This window comes from Mobula birostris, chromosome 5, assembly GCF_030028105.1.
Source record: "Mobula birostris isolate sMobBir1 chromosome 5, sMobBir1.hap1, whole genome shotgun sequence".
Lineage (NCBI taxonomy): Eukaryota > Metazoa > Chordata > Chondrichthyes > Myliobatiformes > Myliobatidae > Mobula > Mobula birostris.
The window spans coordinates 57,314,429-57,334,530 of NC_092374.1; the positions used below are offsets into that span (position 1 = coordinate 57,314,429).

Here is a 20,102-nt window from a genome sequence, read left to right on the forward strand (position 1 = left end):
ACTTAAGACTTATACTGGTACCGAGTAACTTATTGAGTAGGATAATATGAAAAATCAACTTGAAGGAAATAGGCTAAGTAAGTTGTCTGATAATGCTTTGTCAAACTTAAGGATAACCTGATCTCCTTTTCACTAAGTGGAATATTTTTAAAGTTACAAATATCTGAGTAACATGCAAAAATGCTGGAAAAATCTTGCAGGCCAGACAGCATCAAAGGAAGGAACTAAACCATTGATGCTTTCGGCCAAGGTTAATGGTGTCTGTCCAAAATGTCAACCATTTATTCCCCTCCGTAGATGCTGCCTGCCCTGCTGAGGTCAACAGCATTTTGTGTGTGTTGCTTTGGATTTCCAACATCTGCAGAATCCCCCATGTTTACAAATACATGTGTGATTTATTTATTTATTTTTGCACAAAAGGCCAGGGACTGGGATCACAGGCCACTGAGAAGTTAATCTGATTTCATTATGTATCAAAGGGCATCACAATAAATTGATAAATCACTCATGCTCATGGTATTGTAGCCATTTGATCTCAGTGACAGGCTTTGGCTCAAAGGAGGCTTCGGCTCAGAAGAGGAGTCGGCTCTGTGTAAAGGGTCTGTTAACGTTTCCTTTTTGGGGTATTTTTCCCCCCTCTCTTACTGTACTACTTAAATGGTTGTGGTGTGCTCTTCATGCCGACTGGGAGACCCAGAGTCTCCCGGGGAACTATATCTGCATGAAGTGCATCCAGCTGCAGCTCCTTGAAGACCGTATTAGGGATCTGGAACAGCAACTGGATGACCTTCGGCTTGTATGGGAGAGCGACGATATAATTGATCAAAGTTACAGGGAAGTAGTCACCCCAAAGTTGTAGGAGGCGAGTAGCTGGGTGACCATCAGGGGAAATGGAAAGAGGCAGATAGAGCAGAGCACCCCTGTGGCCATTCCCCTCAAAAACAAGGATATCGCTTTGGATACTTTTGTGGGGGATGACCTCCTGGGGGAATGTCACGGCGGCCCAGTTATAGGCACTAAGCATGGGTCCGTGGTGCAGAAGGGAGAGAGAAGGGAGCAGTAGTGACAAGGGACTCAATAGTGAGGGGTATAGACAGGAGATTCTGTGGACATGAACGGGACACCCGGATGGTATGCTGCCTCCCAGGTGCCAGAGTCAGGGATGTCTCAGATTGAGTCCACAACATTTTGTAGAGGGAGGGGGAGCAGCCAGATGTCTTGATACATGGTGCTACCAATGATATCGGAAGGAAAAGCAATAAGGTCCTGAAAAGAGAATTTAGAGAGCTAGGTAGAAAGCTGAGAAGCAGGACCTCCTGGGTAGTAATTTCTGGATTGCTGCCTATGGCCATGCGCCAGTGAGGGTAGAAACAGGATGATTTGGCACATAAATGTGTAGTTGAGAAGCTGGTGCGGGGGGCAGGGCTTCAGGTTCTTAGATAATTGGGATCTCTTCTGGGGAGGTATGGCCTGTTCAAAAGTGACAGATTGCACCTGAACCCGAGGGGGACCAATATTCTATTGGGCAGGTTTATTAGAGCTGTTGGGGAGGGTTTAAACTAACTTGGCGGGGTGGGGGGGGGGGGAACCAGAGTGAAGGGACTCAAGAAAGGATGATGGTCAAAAAGTAAAGATAGCATGCAGTCAGATTGTCAAAAAGGGCAGGCAGGTGATGGGACTTAGTTGCAGCCAACAGGTTGTGTATCAGATCATTAGGGATGCAAAATCAGAAAGAATAGCAAATACGGTACTCAAAGTATTGTATCTAAATGCATGTAGTATAAGGAATAAGGTGAATGATCTTGTTGCATTATTACAGATTGCCAGGTATGATGTTGTGGCCATCACTGAATCGTGGCTGAATGATGGTTGTAGTTGGGAGCTGAATGTCCAAGGTTACACATTATATCGGAGAGATAGGAAGGCTCTACTGGTAAAGAATGGCATCAAATCAGTAGAAAGATGTGACATGGGATTGGAAGATGTTGAATCCTTGTGGGTTGAGTTAAGAAACTGCGAGGGTAAAAGGATATTGATGGCAGTTATATACAGGCCTCCCAACAATGGCTGGAAGGTGGACAACAGGTTACAGCAGGAAATAGAAAAGGCGAGACAAAAGGGCAATGTTATGGTAGTTATGGGAGATTTGGAGGGAGGTTGGTAATGGATCTCAAAAGAGTGAGTTCATTGAATGCCTAAGAGATAGCTTTTTAGAGCAGTTTGTCATTGAGCCTACTGGGGGGAGGAACATCGAGGGGAACGTCGACTCAGACCATGAGAGGCCTGCGTCAGGCATTTTCATGATTTTCAGATTGGGATCAGCTATACTGGATTGGGTGTTATCTAATGAACCAGAGGTGATTAGGGGGCTTAAGGTAAAAGAACCTTTAGGAACCAGTGATCACAATATGACTGCGTTCAACTTGAAATTTGATAGGGAGAAAGTAAAGTCTGATGTAGCAGTATTTCAGTGGAGTAAGGGAATTTACAATGGAATGAGAGAGGAGGTGGCCAAAGCAAACTGGAAGAAGCTGTTGGCAGGGATGTCAGCAGAGCAGCAATGGTATGCGTTTCTGGGGAAAATGAGGATGGTACAGGACATGTGTATTCCAAAAATGAAGAAATACTCAAATTGGTAAAATAGTACAATCACGGCTGACAAAGGATGTCAAAGCTATTGTAAAAGCAAAAGACATACAACAAAGCAAAAATTAGTGGGAAGGTAGAGGTTTAGGAAGTTTTTAAAAACCTACAGTGAGCAACTAAAAAAATCATTAGAAGGGAAAAGATGAAATATGAAAGCAAGCTAGTAAATAATATCAAAGTGGATAGTATAAGTTTTTTCAAATATGTTTAAAAAAAAAAGAGGTGAGAGTGGATATAGGACCACTAGAAAATGAGGCAGGAGAAATAATAATGGGGGGACAAGGAGATGGCTGATGAACTAAATCGGTATTTTACCTCATTCTTCACTGTAGAAGCCACTAGCCTGACCAGAATCAGATTTATCATGTGATGTGAAATTTGTTAACTTGACAGCAGCAGTTCAATGCAACATATAATATAGAAGAGGAAAAAAAGTAAATAAAATAAAAATAATAATAATAAATAAACAAGCCTGGAGTAAGCCTGATATAATAAATAAGCCTGATGTTGTAGTGTGTGAAGGAAGAGAGGTGGGTGCAGTTACTGCTACAAGACAGAAAGTGCTCAAAAAGCTGAAAGACCTCAAGGTACACAAATCATCCGGACCATAGGAACTGCACTCTAGTGTTCTGAAAGAGGTAGCGTTAGAGATTGTGGTGGCATTAGAAATGATCTTTCAAAAATCATTGGACTCTGTCATGGTGCCAGAGGTCTGGAAAATTGCAAATGTTACTCCACTCTTTAAGAAAGGAGGAAGGCAGCAGAAAGGAAATAATAGACCAATTAGCCTGATCTCAGTGGTCAGGAAAATGTTAAGAGTCAATTGTTAAGGATGAGGTGATGGAGTACTTAGTGACACAGGACAAGATAGTACAAAGTCAGCATGGTTTCCTGCAGGGAAAATCCTGCCTGACGAACCTGTTGGAATTCTTTGAGGAGATTATAAGTGGGATAGATAGAGGGGATGCAGTGGATTGTGTATATTTGGACTTTCAGAAGGCCTTTGACAAGGTGCTAGACAAGAGGCTGCTTACCAAGTTAAGAGCCCATGGTATTACAGGAAAATTACTAACATGGTTAGAGCATTGGCTGATTGGTAGGAGACAGTGAGTGGGAATAAAAGGATCCTTTTCTGGTTGGCTACCAGTGACTAGTAGTGTTCCATAGGGGTCAGTTTTGGGACCACTTCTTTTTATGTTGTATATAAATGATTTAGATGATGGAATAGATAGCTTTGTTCCCAAATTTGCAGATGATACAGAGGTTGGTGGAGGGGCAGGTAGTGTTGAGGAAACAGGTAGGATGCAGACAGATTAGGAGAATGCGCAAGAAAGTGGCAAATGAAATACAATGTTGGAAAATGCATGGTCATGTACTTTGGTACAAGAAATAATTGTGTGGCCTATTTTCTAAACGGGGAGAAAAATCCAGGAATCTGAGATGCAGAGGGACTTGAGAGTCCTTGTGCAGAACACCCTGAAGGTTAATTTGCAGGTTGAGTCAGCGGTGAGGAAGGCAAATGCCACGTTAGCATTCATTTCAAGAGGTCTAGAATACAAGAGCAAGGATGTGATGCTGTGGATTTATAAGGCACTGCTGAGGCCTCACCTTGAGTATTGTGAACAGTTTTGGGCCTCTCATCTTAGAAAGGATGTGCTGGCATTGGAGAGGGTCCAGAGAAGGTTCACAAGGATGATTCCAGGAATGAAAGGGTTATCATACGAGGAACATTTGATGGCTCTGGGTCTGTACTCGCTGGAATTCAGAAGGATGAGGGGGGACCTCCTTGAAACGTTTTGAATGTTGAAAGGGCTAGACCGAGTAGATGTGGACAGGATGTTTCCCATGGTGGGAGAGTCCAGGACAAGAGGGCACAGCCTCAGGAGAAAGAGACGCCCTTTCAAAACAGAGATGCAGAGAAATTTCTTTAGCCGAAGGGTGGTGAACTTGTGGAATTTGTTGCCACATGCAGCTGTGGAGGCCAGGTCATTGGGTGTATTTAAGGCAGAAATTGATAGGTTCTTGATTGGACATGGCATCAAAGGTTATGGGGCGAAGGCTGGGAACTGGGGTTGAGGAGGAGATAGGAAAAAAAAGAATCAGCCATGACTGAGTGGCGGAGCAGACTTGATGGGCCAGATGGCCTAATTCTGCTCCTTTGTCTTATGGTCTCAATGATCTGAAAGTCAGGACATGAGCATAAACATGCCTAGGCTCAATGTTCACTCTAATTTATTTTTACAGCTGCACAACCAACCATTGAGCAGGAATTAATTAATTTTATTTGATTTATTGACTGCTCTGAGCAGGAATTAATTAATTTTATTTGATTTATTGATTGGTCTGTATGTCTATTTTACAGTCTAAAACTGCAGCACTTTAATAAAACATTATATAAGAGAAAATTCCAGTGGCAACAAAGGCTGTGTGCGTAGGAACATTTCAGTCACTGCGCAGCTCAGAGGGAACAGTAGTTAGGCTGGATTTTAAAAGAGCACAATATTGAAGCAAACAGATGAATAAGAGGTGTTAGATAGTTAGCAGGAAGAATTGGACAAGTTAGGGGTAATTATCTACTGAAGAGGTTCTAAACTGATATCCCATTTCAATAAAGGCAGCATTGAAAAGCTATGAGCCCAACATCAATCGTAGGGAAGCTATGCAGAAAATTCTGAGGAACACGATTAATGATCACTTGGTAAGAGTACATCAAAATAGTACTCTTATACCATTTGTATATAATGATCAGCCAGTACATCCTAAAATTGTACAATGTAACAAAAGTGTAAAAGAATTGAATTCTATAATTGAATCTTTTATCTTAAACAACAATAAAAGCCGGCTACTGCAGTGGCATCAGCACCAGACTTCAAGATGAATGGTCCCGAATTCAAATCTGGCCAGCTCCTTGCACACTTACCATGTGTTGGGTTGAGCGTCGAGCGAGCAATCAGTCTAGTAAAAAAGTCAAATGCTACAGAAACAGCAAAAAAAAATCCACCCAATGCACCACAAGGTACAAAAAGGGACAACAATAATAAAGCTGTAAAAAGAAATTCATTTTCTTGTATGTCAACAGAATTCAAAGCTAATTATAACAATAATCTTGTATAGATCCTAGCTAAGAGGTATAGAGTTACTCTAGCACAAGCACAGAAAGAAAACCAAGGCCATAAAGATGGCGAGAAAAAGTTTTACCAAAAGTGATAAGGGAAATCTGATATTGGGTATTCTAAATTACAAACATTTTTGGCATACTTACTACATCAGAACTTATTTTAACATGTTTGTGAGGATATCTCAACAGTACAAGTTTACTAACAAAAGGAATGAAAAGTTATCATCAATCTTAAAAACACGCTAATCCACTGCTAACATGAACTACACCACTGGAAAGACTTATGGAAGCACAACCCAGAGTTTTGAAATTAATCTACTTTTCATATCAGAAGAGCTGGCAATAGGAGTTAAATAGCAATAGTGAAACACTTAAGAGGGGCAAACAGCCCTTTAAAAGAGACTGGATATTGCCCAAAGTCACTAAAATATTTATCTTTCACACTTACCAAATTACAGAAGCTAGTATCATACTTCTGTTGTTTTTAAATGGCTCAATGGGAGGTTCACCTAGAAGCAAAGATGCCAGAATTGCTCCACCAAAACAGGAAAGCATACCGCTGAACCAACATGCAAATGGACTGCGATGTGCAACTTCTATTACACCTGCAACATGAAAGATTAAAACATTGGTTTTAGGAAAACAAAGCAAACACATTTCATTCAAGCCAGTGTATCGCTAATGATTACAGACCACAAACTAATTATATTAACTTTATTCACTAACATTAACAAAAATGTGAAAATTAGACAATTATACTAAAGTAGGTATTAGGAATTACAAAGGAAGTTGCAATTTGTCTGAGTGAATGAATAAAATTATTTTCACTTCTGTCACCAAGCTTCAAGATCTTCTCTCTTTACCGTCTCTCAGTTAACACTCAAGCTTTGCACTAGAAAGCACAAACGAGTTTTACATTTCCCAACAGCTAACATGCCTGATTAGGTAAGAATATTTTGGGGAAATCTGTGTAATAACTACACCAAAGATTACAGGTTTCCCCTGTCATCCGAAGATAGAGCATTCCTATGAAATGGTTCGTAAGCCGAAATGTCGTAAAGCGAAGATACAATTACCATTTATTTATATGGGAAAATTTTGTGAGCGTTCGCAGACCCAAAAATAACCTACCAAATCATGCCAAATAACACATAAAACCTAAAATAACAGTAACATATAGTAAAAGCAGGAATGATATGATAAATACACAGCTTATATAAAGTAGAAATACTTTTCCACAATCATGGCGAAAATCTCACACAAGTGCTGTTGGCAAAAACACGGCGCAAGCGCTCTCCAGTAACCTTTAAGCTATAAAGCTGCCAAATCATACCAAATAACACATAAAAATACACAGCCTATGTAAAGTAGAAATACTTTTCCACAATCATTGCTGAACTGTTCTCCATAGCAAAAATCTCGTGCAAGCGCCGTCGGCAGAAAATCTCACGCAAGCGCTGTTGGCAAAAACATGGCGCAAGCGCTCTCCAGTAACCTTTAAGCTATGAAGCTGCCAAATCATACCAAATAACACATAAAAATACACAGCCTATGTAAAGTAGAAATACTTTTCCACAATCATTGCTGAACTGTTCTCCATAGCAAAAATCTCGTGCAAGCGCCGTCGGCAGAAAATCTCACGCAAGCGCTGTTGGCAAAAACATGGCGCAAGCGCTCTCCAGTAACCTTTAAGCTATGAAGCTGCCAAATCATACCAAATAACACAAAAATACACAGCCGATATAAAGTAGAAATAATGTATGTACAGTGTATCACTTACAGGAATCGGGAAGACAGCGCCGAGCACACTGATGATGGTGTGTTAGACTGAGTCGTCGCAGGTTGGGTGGTGCAGTGGCCCCCACCCTCTGGGCCACCAACCAATACATTGCTGCAAAGCACGCAGGGGTGCAGTGGTAGTCGGGAGGCACACAGCACATCTTTAAGAAAAAAGCCGAAATAAACATGCTAATTAATTAGGTGCTGCCTGACACGTATTTGTCGCTCCAGATCAGTGCCGATTGCCTCATCTCTGATCTGGGCCGACATTTACGTGTGGGGCGGCACCTAATTAATTAGCATGTTTATTTCCGCATTTTTCTTAAAGGCGTGCTGTGTGCCTCCCGGCTACTGCTGCGTTCTCCGCGAATTGGTACAGTATCTGTCCGCGGCCTGGGTGTTGGGGTGGTGGAACACTGGGGTGTAATCTTGTCATCTGTTTCCATTAGAGCAGGCAGCTCATCTTCTCCTATGACTGCCCCCCTCAATGTCAAAGTTCGAGGTTCGTCGTCTGCTATGGTTGATGTGGAAGGCTTGCTTGACTGCTGAGCCTCGCACATTTTTCTATCACATAGTTCCTTGTAAGGACTCAAAACATCTTGCAAATATTCCCTAAACCTACGTACCCTTTCAAAATTAAAGTCGTACTTTATCATTACTCATTCGGTTTCGATTGTTATCTTTTCCTCTTCCAATTGCATCAGCTCTTCATCTATCAGTTCTTGGTCATGGGATGCCAAAACCTCTTCAACATCATCTTCATCAACTTCCACAAGCCAAACTCACACTGTCCTTGCTTCGTTCACCACGATCAAAACGCTTAATTATGTCTAGTTTTACGCAAGTGTAACACCCTTACGAGCTCTTTCAGGCTTTTCCGACACCATAGAACTCATCTTGCAAACAGCTGCTCGCAGGCATGTGTTTAAGCAATGCCGGCGAGAATCCGGGGGAGAGCAGCTGCTCGGGGCACACACTGCCTTTTATCGCGCGCTGAATTTTTTTCATAACAGTGAAAAGACCTTCTGAAAGTGAAAACAGGGTACTAATGTAGGTCTTTCATAACAGTGAGGTTTCGTAAAGCGAACGTTTGAAAAGCGGGGGACACCTGTATTTCACTTCACAACTTTACAAGCAATAGAACTCTCAAAATGAAACCAAACAAAATGAGATAATTCGAAGAAAAAACAAGACGACTGAATGAAATTTGCACCTTCCCATTGTTGATCATCTTCTTTATTAATCTTCTTCATCACCTAGAACAGGAGTGTCAAACTCATTTTAGGTCACGTGCCGGATTGGGCAAAATGCGACTTCATGCGGGCCAGATCAGTTGTGCACTCATACTCCCACAGCTTTCGTTGCCTTCGTTTTTTCAACCTGCTCTCATGTGTCTCAGTCTCTGCTATAACTACAAAATGTTTCACTTTACAAATTTCATTTCTTATGAAGATTGCCTAGCAAGCATTATTTTTTATGATTGGTATTAACTTACAGTCGTAGACTACAAGAAAGTTGTGATGAGAGAAAGAAAAAACGATGCTATTTTGGCTAAGATTGTTTTGGGAACCACACCCTTTCCATTAGTAAACCATTTGAAATAAAACATTAGCAGATACAAATGTAGACCTAACAAAACAAATTGCAAATGTAGGCTACAGAACTGCACCTAATTTTTACTAGCCTGCTTCCAGCAATCAAACTCAGACAATGAACACAGTTAGCCTCTAATTTTTATTTAGGTGATCACATTTACAATAGAATAGTCAGAAAATGAATGAATCACAATATTATGACACTCAAGATTTCATAATGCATTTTGCTTACATGTAGCAGTGCATCGAACAGTGTCACTCATTTTTCACTTGCTGCTTCCAGACACCTGACACCTCTTGGCTTTAACCAGCCTGTCAACATCAGGGACCAGTTTCTGGGCAGTTGTGATTTTCATAATGTCATTTAGATGTCTGTGTGTCAGCTGCGAGCACAGTTTGGATTTGTTAATGTTCATTATGGAGAACGCCTGCTCACAGAGATATGTTGTCCCGAACATGCAAAGGATCTTTGAGGCAAAGTCTGTCATCTTGGGGTACATCAGTCCCAGGTATTGATAGAATGAGTCCAGACCCACAGTCTCAAATTTATATTTCAAAGCGAGTTACACTGAATTTCAATTAGTTCCATTTGGAGTTCCTCCGGCACATCTGATGCTGCACTGACAGCAAAAGGCGAGCAAAATAGTGAGGATTCCTTCTCGGGCTGAGTGAAGACTTGGAAACGATTCTGAAACTCACTTTTCAGCCGTGATATTTTGTCCTTGTACCTGTCCATGTTGTCATTATTCCCATGAGCGACACACACAGACTGCAAAGAGGGGAAATGAGCTGGGTTGCTCCTGGATAGTTGCATCTCCCACAGGCCTAATTTAATTTGAAAGGCACAAATGGTGTCATAGTATTCAGTAACAAGTTTGTTGCGGCCTTGTATGTTAACATTAAGTACATTTAACTGCTCTGTTATATCCAACAAAAATGCAAGATCATGAAGCCAGTCTGGGTCATCCAACTCTGCCACTGGCTTTCCTTTCTCGTTCATGAATAGTCCAATTTCCGCACGTAATTGAAAAAAATGTTTGGGCACAACCCCTCTGCTCAACCAGCGGACTTCAGTGTGGTAGGGTAGGCCGTGTCCAATATTACTTTCGGACAAAAGAGCGTCAAATTGCTGATGGTTGAGTCCCCTGGCTCTAATAAAATTAACCATTTTGATTACTACATCCATGACATTGTCCATCTTCAAGCTCCTGCTACATAACGCCTCTTGGTGTATAATACAATGAAAATTACAGAATTCCTGCTCTGGATTCTCTGTGTGAACTTTCTCTCTGAGTTTCGCAACAACACCTGCTTTTTCCCAACCATGGACGGTGCGCCATCTGTTGCCACGCTGACAGCGTGACTCCAGTCAACCCGCAGCCTGTCCAAGGCCTTGACGAGGCTGGAGAAAACGTCGCTCGCCGTTGTGGTGTTTGTCATGGGCACCATCTCCACAAAGTCCTCGGTGACGGTCAAAGATGCATCAACACCATGAATAAATCAGTCACGTCGGTGCTCTCATCAATTGCAATAGAGAAGGCAATAAATGACTTCACTTTGTCTTTTAGTTGACTGTTCAAATCTCCTGCAAGGTCCCCAATTCTCTCTGCCACAGCATTTCTTGACAAGCTGATATTATCAAAAGCTTGTCTCTTCTCAGGGCATACCAGCTCAGCCACCATCAGCATGCATGCTTTGATGAATTCTCCCTCTGAGTATGGCTTCGACGCAGCAGCTATTTTGTTGGCGATAATATAGCTGGCCTTGACAGCTCCATCATGAGTCTCTCGACTTTTGGTGAACACTGATTGCTGTTTTTTCAGAGCTGCTTCAAGCTCATTCACCTTTGGTGTTCCAAGTCGTCCTGCGTACTTGTCATATTTTTCTCCGTGTGATGTCTCATAGTGTCGTTTGCTATTGTACTCTTTTGCCACAGCCACTTGCTGCAAGCATATCAGACACACAGGTTTGCCGTTGACCTCACAGAAGAAAAAAAGATCTTTCCAGTTATCGTTGAATATCCGACCTTCGATGTCAACTTTTCTTTTCTTGAAAGCATTTTGAACCACAGCAGCAAACAGTCTCAGCCTTGCTACAGGCGTTACTTACCTGAGTACTCTGTGCGCTTATACTGTGTCTGACAACATAAGTGGGGCCTTAGTAGTCTTCAGTGCAGGGTGGTAGGTGCTCATGCACAGCAGGTGGTTAACTGCCACCTATTGATTTCTAAGTACACACAACAAGCTGCCGGCGCAGCAGGTGGCACGGACAGTGGTGGGAGAGAGAGCAGCAAGGGAGAGAGAGTGGCTGCTGTACAGATACATAATAAATAGTCATGAATATACTTTTTTTCCCCCAAATCATTCCGTGGGCCAGTACTTTGACACCCCTGACCTAGAAGGATCACCTCGCTTCCCTTCAAGTCAAGCAATTTTGATTTGGAAATATCAGGTTTCTGCTGACCTACCCTTGGGACCTACCTTTGATTCTGATTCTGAACATGCACTTGTGGGCTCAATCCTCCAAAGATTAGCAAAACATGGTACAGTACAAGAATTGCCATAAGTGGCCATTTCTGGCCCCAAATGGCCATGACAGACAGAGCTCCATCCCCAAAAGATATGAAATGGTCAGCATCATTTATCATTTTGAGAAAAGGCAGAAGGGCTACTGTAATGGATCGTTAATAAAGTCTTAAAATGTAATCTGTGCTAAAAGACTGAGGGAAATGTTCACTGAGGTAATATTAAAAATAAACACCAAAAATGCAGGAACTTTAAAAACATGGCCGATTTATCTATTTTTGATTCTCAATAAGTGCCATTCCTGCCAACTACAAAGCCTTTTCTGGTTCCACGCTTACCCAATGGGTGAATTTCTGATTTCTATTTAAAGGAATGGAATAAACTAACAATTAACAAGCTGCTAGTGATGTAAACCCTGATGCCTCATTTAACAAGTTGATGGCATCAACATCTAGTCCTGCTCCTTGTTGTGCATGCACATGCACATACCATAAGTGGCTGATGTTTGGACAATCTAAATGCTGAGCCAGATGGATTGAAAATGCAGAGGTCAGGATCAGAGGTGAGGGTCAGGCCAGTTCAGCTCGCTAGTCTGCAATATTGACTCTGCTTTTTGCTGCACTAAGGCAGAGGCTGTAGGCCTGCTCTAGCTGCTCCAGGCTTCATGTCTGTGGGCTCCGCGACATTTACTGCACAATGTGCTGAACTGAGGCTGAGGCGGTGGCCTGCTCTGGGCTTCATACCCGAGGATTCACTTTCATTATAAATGCTATTTGCTTACACTAATTGTTTGCACAATTTGCTTTTTTTTTCCTCTACCAACTGGGTGTTTGTTGCTCTTTTTTTAAAAAAATGGGTCCTTTTGGGTTTTTGTTTTGTGACTGCCTGAAAGGAAACAAATCTCAAGGTTGTATAATGTATACATAAGTACTTTGATAACAAAGTGCTTTGATCTTTAATATTCTCATTCTGCTTGAATGTCCAATGTTTCGATACAATCACTTAGATGTTCTGAAAGACTGGAAGGACGAGATTGATAATAGCATGGACTATACCAAGGGCAGTACTTTGCATTGTGATCAGTCGTACAGAGTTGAATATCACAGCCAGGGATTCCGAGATTGATGACTAAAGATTGTGAAGATCAGCTGTACAACCCAGGTAGAATAACTTCATAAACTCTGGCAATTATAGGTACACTGCTAGTAGGCTTTGAAATCTCTACTCTGTTGTTAATTACCCCGGTGTCAAGAACGTGAAACTTCCTACCTAGCAACACCATGAGAATGGATTGCAGCAATTTAAGGCACCACCAGCTTCTCATGAACAATACCTCTCATAAAATAAAAATCATTTTTATCATGGATTTAGAAGACCTATAGTCTGTAAGTGCTCTGTGAAGCGGGCTCCTCTACAGTAGTCAACAGCAAAGCTAATTCTGGGCAAAACTAAAAATAAAATGACGTAGTGATGTGGCTACTGCTGTATCCTTGTTTTTGGGCCTCCATTCGGAGTATTTAAATACCATTCACAAGTTGCTACATTATGACAATCCTGCTGGTGCCACTGTTGAGCTTGGTTAAACATGTTAAGCATCACTCATTGCTGCTAATTAGCATAGACACTTTCCACTGTACTGTGAAGATAGTAGTCCAAATAAAAAGTCCAATTTAATAATTGGAAAATGAGAAATTTAGTCTTTAATCATTTTGAGAATCTTAGTATCACCAGCAGGGAGAAAACCACCATCCATGGTTAAAGGAAAACATTAAACATGACATTTAAGAAAAAGTTTATAATTGCACAGAAGTGGTGGCAGGTCAAAGGTTGAAAAGAACATAAAAGACAATAACAATTGGGCAAGGAATTAAAAAACAAATTAGACTATATTTATGGCCAACTTAATTGTATAAAAACAATAGTAAGAGATTCTAAAGAGTTTTGAAACTGATAAAAGTGCTGGTCCTATTAGTGAGTCTGAGGAGTTAATAATGAGAACAAGGAGAAGGGAAATGAATTAAACAGTTATTTTCACTATAGTGGATAAAAATTACATCAAATGGGAAAAACTCAGGAAAATTACAACCACCAGGAAACATTTAAAACTTTGCAATGGATAGTCCCAAGCTCAGCTACAAAAAGAACAGGGTTAGACATGGGGCTAGTAACCCCATCCCATAAAAACCCAGAGCTACAGAAACACCAACAGAAGCTCCCAAGTCCTCATCCCTGGGAGAGGAAGGCTACCAAGAAGACTGGCTACAACTGGGGACAGACACCTGAAAGACTGGTCTAAGAAAGAGGACATTGGCAGCCGAAGCCCCAGAAGAGATGGTGGGCTTAAGATGGAAACGTTTAAGCAAATTATTGCAACTACCAGTCAACAACTCTCCAGGTTATGATACATTTCATTTGGTGGTTATTGGCTAGCGAGAAAACCGATAAATTTTAATTTTCCAAAACTCCTCCGATTCATAGAGGTTCTACTAGATTGGAAATTAGCAATTGTAACACCTTTATTCAAAACAGGACACAGAAAGCCACAGGTTAGCTAGCTTAATAGGGCTAGCTGGTGGAAAAAAAAATCAAGAGATCAGCCAAAGTCAATGTGGTTTTGTCAAAGAAATCATATTTGACTGAAAATTTTGAAATCTTTGAAAAAAGATATGCTATGGATAAACAACTACAGCTCAACATTCAATACCATCATCCCCTCAAAATTAATCAATAAGCTCAAAGACCTTGGCCTCAATACCTGCCATTGGAAACAACAGGAATTCTGCAGATGCTGGAAATTCAAGCAACACACATCAAAGTTGCTGGTGAACGCAGCAGGCCAGGCAGCATCTCTAGGAAGAGGTACAGTCGACGTTTCAGGCCGAGACCCTTCATCAGGACTAACTGAAGGAAAAGTTAGTAAGAGATTTGAAAGTGGGAGGGGGAGGGGGAGATCCAAAATGATAGGAGAAGACAGGAGGGGGTGGGATGGAGCCAAGAGCTGGACAGGTGATTGGCAAAGGGAATATGAGAGGATCATGGGACAGGAGGCCCAGGGAGAAAGACAAGGGGGGCGGGGAACCCAGAGGATGGGCAAGGGGTATAGTCAGAGGGACAGAGGGAGAAAAAGGAGAGTGAGAGAAAGAATGTGTGTATAAAAATAAATAACGGATGGGGTACGAGGGGGAGGTGGGGCATTAGCACAAGTTAGAGAAGTCAATGTTCATGACATCAGGTTGGAGGCTACCCAGAAGGAATATAAGGTGTTGTTCCTCCAACCTGAGTGTGGCTTCATCTTTACAGTAGAGGAGGCCGTGGATAGACATGTCAGAATGGGAATGGGATGTGGAATTAAAATGTGGTGCCACTGGGAGATCCTGCTTTCTCTGGCGGACAGAGTGTAGGTGTTCAGCAAAGTGGTCTCCCAGTCTGCCATTGGATCCTGGACTTCCTCATTTGCAGACGCCAGTTAGTTCAGATTGGCAACATCTCCTCCACAATCTCCAACAGCACAGGTGCACCACAAGACTGTGTCTTCGCCCCCTGGCCTGCTTACCTTACATTTATGACTGTATGAATAAGCACAGCTCCAATGCCATATTCAAGTTTGCTGATGACACTACTGTCATAAGCCAAATCAAAGGTGATAATGAATCAACATGTAAGAGGGAAATTGAAAATCTGGCTCAGTGGTGTCATAAAACAACAGCCAATTATAGATTACAGGAAAAGGAAACCAGAGGTCAATGAGCCAGTTCCCATCAAAGGATTAGAGGTGGAGAGGGTTGGCAAATTTAAATTACTAGGTGTTACTATTTCAGCAGACCTGTCCTGGGCCCAGCACATAAGTGCAATTACAAAGAAAGCACAGCAGCACTTGTACTTCCTTTGAAGTCTGGAAGATTCGGTATGACATCTAAAGCTTTGACAAACTTCTATAGCTGTGTGATGAAGAGTATATTGACTGGCTGCATCACACCCTGGTATGCAAACACCAAAGCCCTTTAATGGAACACAAGAACATAAGATATAGGAGCAAGAGTAGGCTGTCTGGTCCATCGAGCCTGCTCTGCCATTCAACAAGATCATGGCTGATCTGACCATCACCACCTACCTGCCTTTTCCCCATAACCCGTAGTTCCCCTACTATGCAAAAATCTATCCAACCTTGTCTTAAATATATTTACTGAGGTAGCCTCCACTGCTTCATCGGGTAGAGAACTCCACAGATTCACCACTCTTTGGGAAAAGCAATTCCTCCTCCTCTCCATCCTAAATTTACTCTCTCGAATCTTGAGGTTATGTCCCCTAATTCTAGAAAAATCCTACAAAAGCAATGGATATGGTCCAGCCAATCATAGGTAAAGCCCTCCCAACCACTGAGCATATCTACATAAAATGCTGTCGCAAAAAAAGCAGCATCCATCATCGGGGTCGCCCCCTTACCATCCATGACATACTCGCTTCTTGCTGCTGCCATCAGGAAGAACGTACAAGAGCCTTGGGACTCCCTGAACCTGGTGCTGTAACACTTACTACCCTCAACCATTTGAACCAAATGGGATTACTTCACTTGCCCATAATTGAAATCTTCCCATAACCAATGGACTTGCATTCAAGGACACTTCATCTCATGCTCTCAATATTTATTGCTTATTTATTATTATTATTTCTTCTTTTTGTATTTGCACGGTTTGTTGCCTTCTGCACTCTGCTTGAACACCCTAGCTGGATAGTCTTTCACTGATTCTGTTATGGTTATTACTCTATAGATTTATTGAGTGTGCCCACAAGAAAATGAATCTCTAGGTTGTATATGGTGACGTACGTGTACTTTGATGATAAAATTTACTTTGAACTTTGAAGAAACAGGTACTTTAGCACAGTGATTAGTGTCTTACCATTTGTAATTTATATAAAAGGCATTGAATGAATGTTTGTTACATTTCCTGAGGATACAGAGTCGTAAGATGTGAAGTTAATGGTGGTGCAAGCTTGAGGAGCAAAGTAGCCTCTTTCTACTCCTAAAATCACATTTTTTTATTCAGTATCAGGTTCAAAATTCAACAGCGACGGAAGAATGGCAGTATTATTTCAAGTCAGGATGATGTGTGACAAGGAGAGACAATACGCAGGTGGCTTGTGCCTTTCACCTGAATCTTATCCTTGGTGTAGAGGTTCTGTGTGATTGGGTGAAACTTTCAAAGCAGAAGTGAGCAACTTAAATGTATTTTATTAATGTTGTATGTTTCAGTCACTGAATGCTAATGGTAGAAAGAACATTTAGGAAGATGGAATTTTCATTCGCCTAATTGAGCGCAGTTTCAACTACTCAAGAAACTCAACATCATCCAGAACAACCGATCACCTTAATAATATCCATTGACCACTTTAAAATATTCATTCCTACGACCACAGCCATGTCATTACAACAGTGAGCCTACAATATGCATTTCAACAGAATCTCCCAAACCCGTGTACTATCTTGCTTTGAAATTAATACTGCCATTCCTCCTTCATCTCTGAATCTAAATCCTGGAACTTCCCAACCAATATCCAAAAGGATTTCAGCAATTCAAGATGGATCAACATCATCATTTCAAAGAAAATTAGGAATGGGCAATGAATGCTAGCCTTGCCAAATTGTGAAGTGAATGAAAGAAAAATGATCTATCATAAAATTCTTATTCCAACAAACATAGTACTTTGAAGGTGCTCAACTAGCAGATTTTCCACTATCAGATATCTTCAATTTTATCTTTAAGGTTTTTACAGTAGGATAACGTATTTTCACTGAAACTGGTGAGCAAAAAGATGCACCGAAAACAGTGCTAGCAAGTGAAAAGGGAACATGAGAACCAGGACCCTTAGCTTTCTCTCAAAATATTACGGATGTAATATTTAAAATGCCATGCTGGTCTGTCCTTAAAAGGTATCAAATCTTGAGCCTTATTGGAGTTGCATTCACCCTTACAAATTGAAAATATTCCATTACATTTCTGACTTCCCCTTTGTAGATAGTAGTAAAGCTTCTGGGTTTCAGGAAGCGAGCCTGTCAGTCACTACAAGATATTTATACTACTGGCCTCCCAATAACTAACAGAACATAGAGGGATATATACATATCCACAATATGGAATACTGTAAAAGTAACAGAATTGTTATAGTGGGTAATTTTAACTTCCCCAATATTGCCAACTAGTGGAATGGTGCTGCAGCAACAACCTGACACTCAACATCAATAAGACAAAAGAGCTGATTGTGAACTTCAGGAAGGGTAAGACAAAGGAGCACATACCAATCCTCATACATGGATCAGAAGTGGAGAGAGTGAGCAGATTCAAGTTCCTCAGTGTCAAGATCTCTGAGGATCTGACCTGGTCACAACATATCGATGTAGTTATAAAGAAGGCAAGACAGTGGCTATACTTTATTAGAAATTTGAAGAGATATGGCATGTTAACAAATACGCTCAAAAACTTCTACAGTTGTACCATGGAAAGCATCCTGACAGGCTGCATCACTGTCTGGTATGGACGGGCTACTGCACATTACCGAAAGAAGCTGCAGAAGGTTGTAAATCTAGTCAGCTCCATCTTGGGTACTAGCCTACAAAGTACCTAGGACACCTTTAGGGAGTGGTGTCTGAGAAAGGCAGCCTCCATTATTAAGGACCTCCAGCACCCAGAGCATGCCCTTTTTTCACTGTTACCATCAGGTAGGAGATACAGAAGCCTGAAGGCATATACTCAGCAATTCAGCAACAGCTTCTTCCCCTCTGCCATCCGATTCCTAAATGGATATTGAAGCTTTGGACACTACCTCACCTTTTAAAAATATACAGTATTTCTGTTTTTGCACATTCTTTTAAGTCTATTCAATATACGTAATTGATTTACTTGTTTATCTATGATTATGTTTCATTTTATTTATTATTATTTTTTCTCTCTCTGCTAGATTATGTATTGCATTGAACTGCTGCTGCGAAGTTAACAAATGTCACGTCACATGCCGGTGATAATAAACCTGACTCTGATTCTGATATTGACAGCAATTTCCTCAGTGCAAGAGGCTTAGATGAGGCAGAATCATTTCAGTGCAGTCAGGAGGGTTTCTTGAAGCAATCTGTAGATAGTCCAAGACAAGAGACCATATTGGACCTTATTTTGGGATTGTGCCTGGCCAGGTCTTTAAGTAACAAAACATTTTGGGAATAGTGATGACAACTCCTTGAGTTTTAAGATAGTTATGAGTAGGGGTATGTCTGTACCTTGTGAGAAAATACTAAATTTGGAAAGGAAAATTACAGTAACTACAAGTAATTATTACTTCTGTCTAACCACAAGTGAATGCCTTACAGTCTAAAAGCAAGTAATCGTCTTAATCGTTTTTCTTGTGATCGCAAGACCCTGTTTTACATTGTTAATGTGGAATACTGCAAGTCCAATTCACTGGTTTATTGGTGGATGGCAGGGGCACAGCATGGCCTCAGTCATAACAAGGACTAGCCTCAAGCCACAGTGTTACCTGTTGACAGCAGCCCAGGAGAGAGATATCGAAGTCAGTAAGCTCCATCAGAGCGCCAGGGACAGTGTGGCACGGTTTCCAATCTGGAGTTGGTGCTGCCCACCAGTGTTCACTTGGCAGAAGACAATCTGTACTGTGTTCAAATGCAGACTGCTGCAACATTCATGGACTCAAGAGATTTTGAATATTTTTTTCATGTGACTGTATTTTATTGTTATCTTATATATGCTATACGTGCTTTGTGCCATGTATGAATGTTGGTACTGTGTTTTGCACCTTGGTCCTGGAGTAATGCTGTTTCATTTGGCTGAATAATAATTAAACTTGAATTTGAACTATATTATTATGCAGGAGGTAGGAGGTGTTTTTTGATAAGAAGCTGCTATCAGACAAAACCACATCTGACACATGGGAGCAATTGAAAACATTGTTGCAGATAGCTAACTTGGTGAAAATGGCATTCAGCACACTGGCCTTCACCAGACAGGGCACCAAATACAGTAATTGGGACTACATGCTGCATATGTAAATGTTGTTTGCGAGGCCACTCTTTGTGGAGTTTTGGTCACCCTATTATAGGAAAAGTATGTTTAAAGTGGACAAAATGCAGAAAAGATTTACCAGGGCTAGAGCTCCTGAGTACATGCATTTAAGGTGCGAGGCATAAAGTTTACAGAAGATCTAGAAACATTGGTGGCATCCGTTAGTCTCGCGAGACCATGAATCTGCGCCTGGAAAATCCTGCTTCAGTCTGCGTTGGTAGAGCAGCGTCTGTTGTGGCTGTAGAGGCCCACTCGGGAGTGGCAGTCTCGGCTGCAGTGACTGCACTTGAAGGTGCTGTCCTCCAGTGTTGCCTTGGTGGCGTTTTTTTGGCGAGTGCACTTTTCTTCAGCAGCAAGCCTCAGCTGCTCTTCT

The 20,102-nt window shown here is 41.4% G+C and overlaps 1 protein-coding gene across 1 annotated transcript in view; it reads right to left on the minus strand.

Moving 5' to 3' along the window:
- Window positions 1-20,102, minus strand: part of LOC140197695 (trimeric intracellular cation channel type B-like) — a 42,381-nt gene that overhangs the window by 16,393 nt on the left and 5,886 nt on the right. The window contains exon 2 of the mRNA XM_072258048.1: window positions 6,213-6,369. Within this exon, the coding sequence (XP_072114149.1) occupies window positions 6,213-6,369 (157 nt within the window). The remainder of the gene's footprint in view (window positions 1-6,212; window positions 6,370-20,102) is intronic.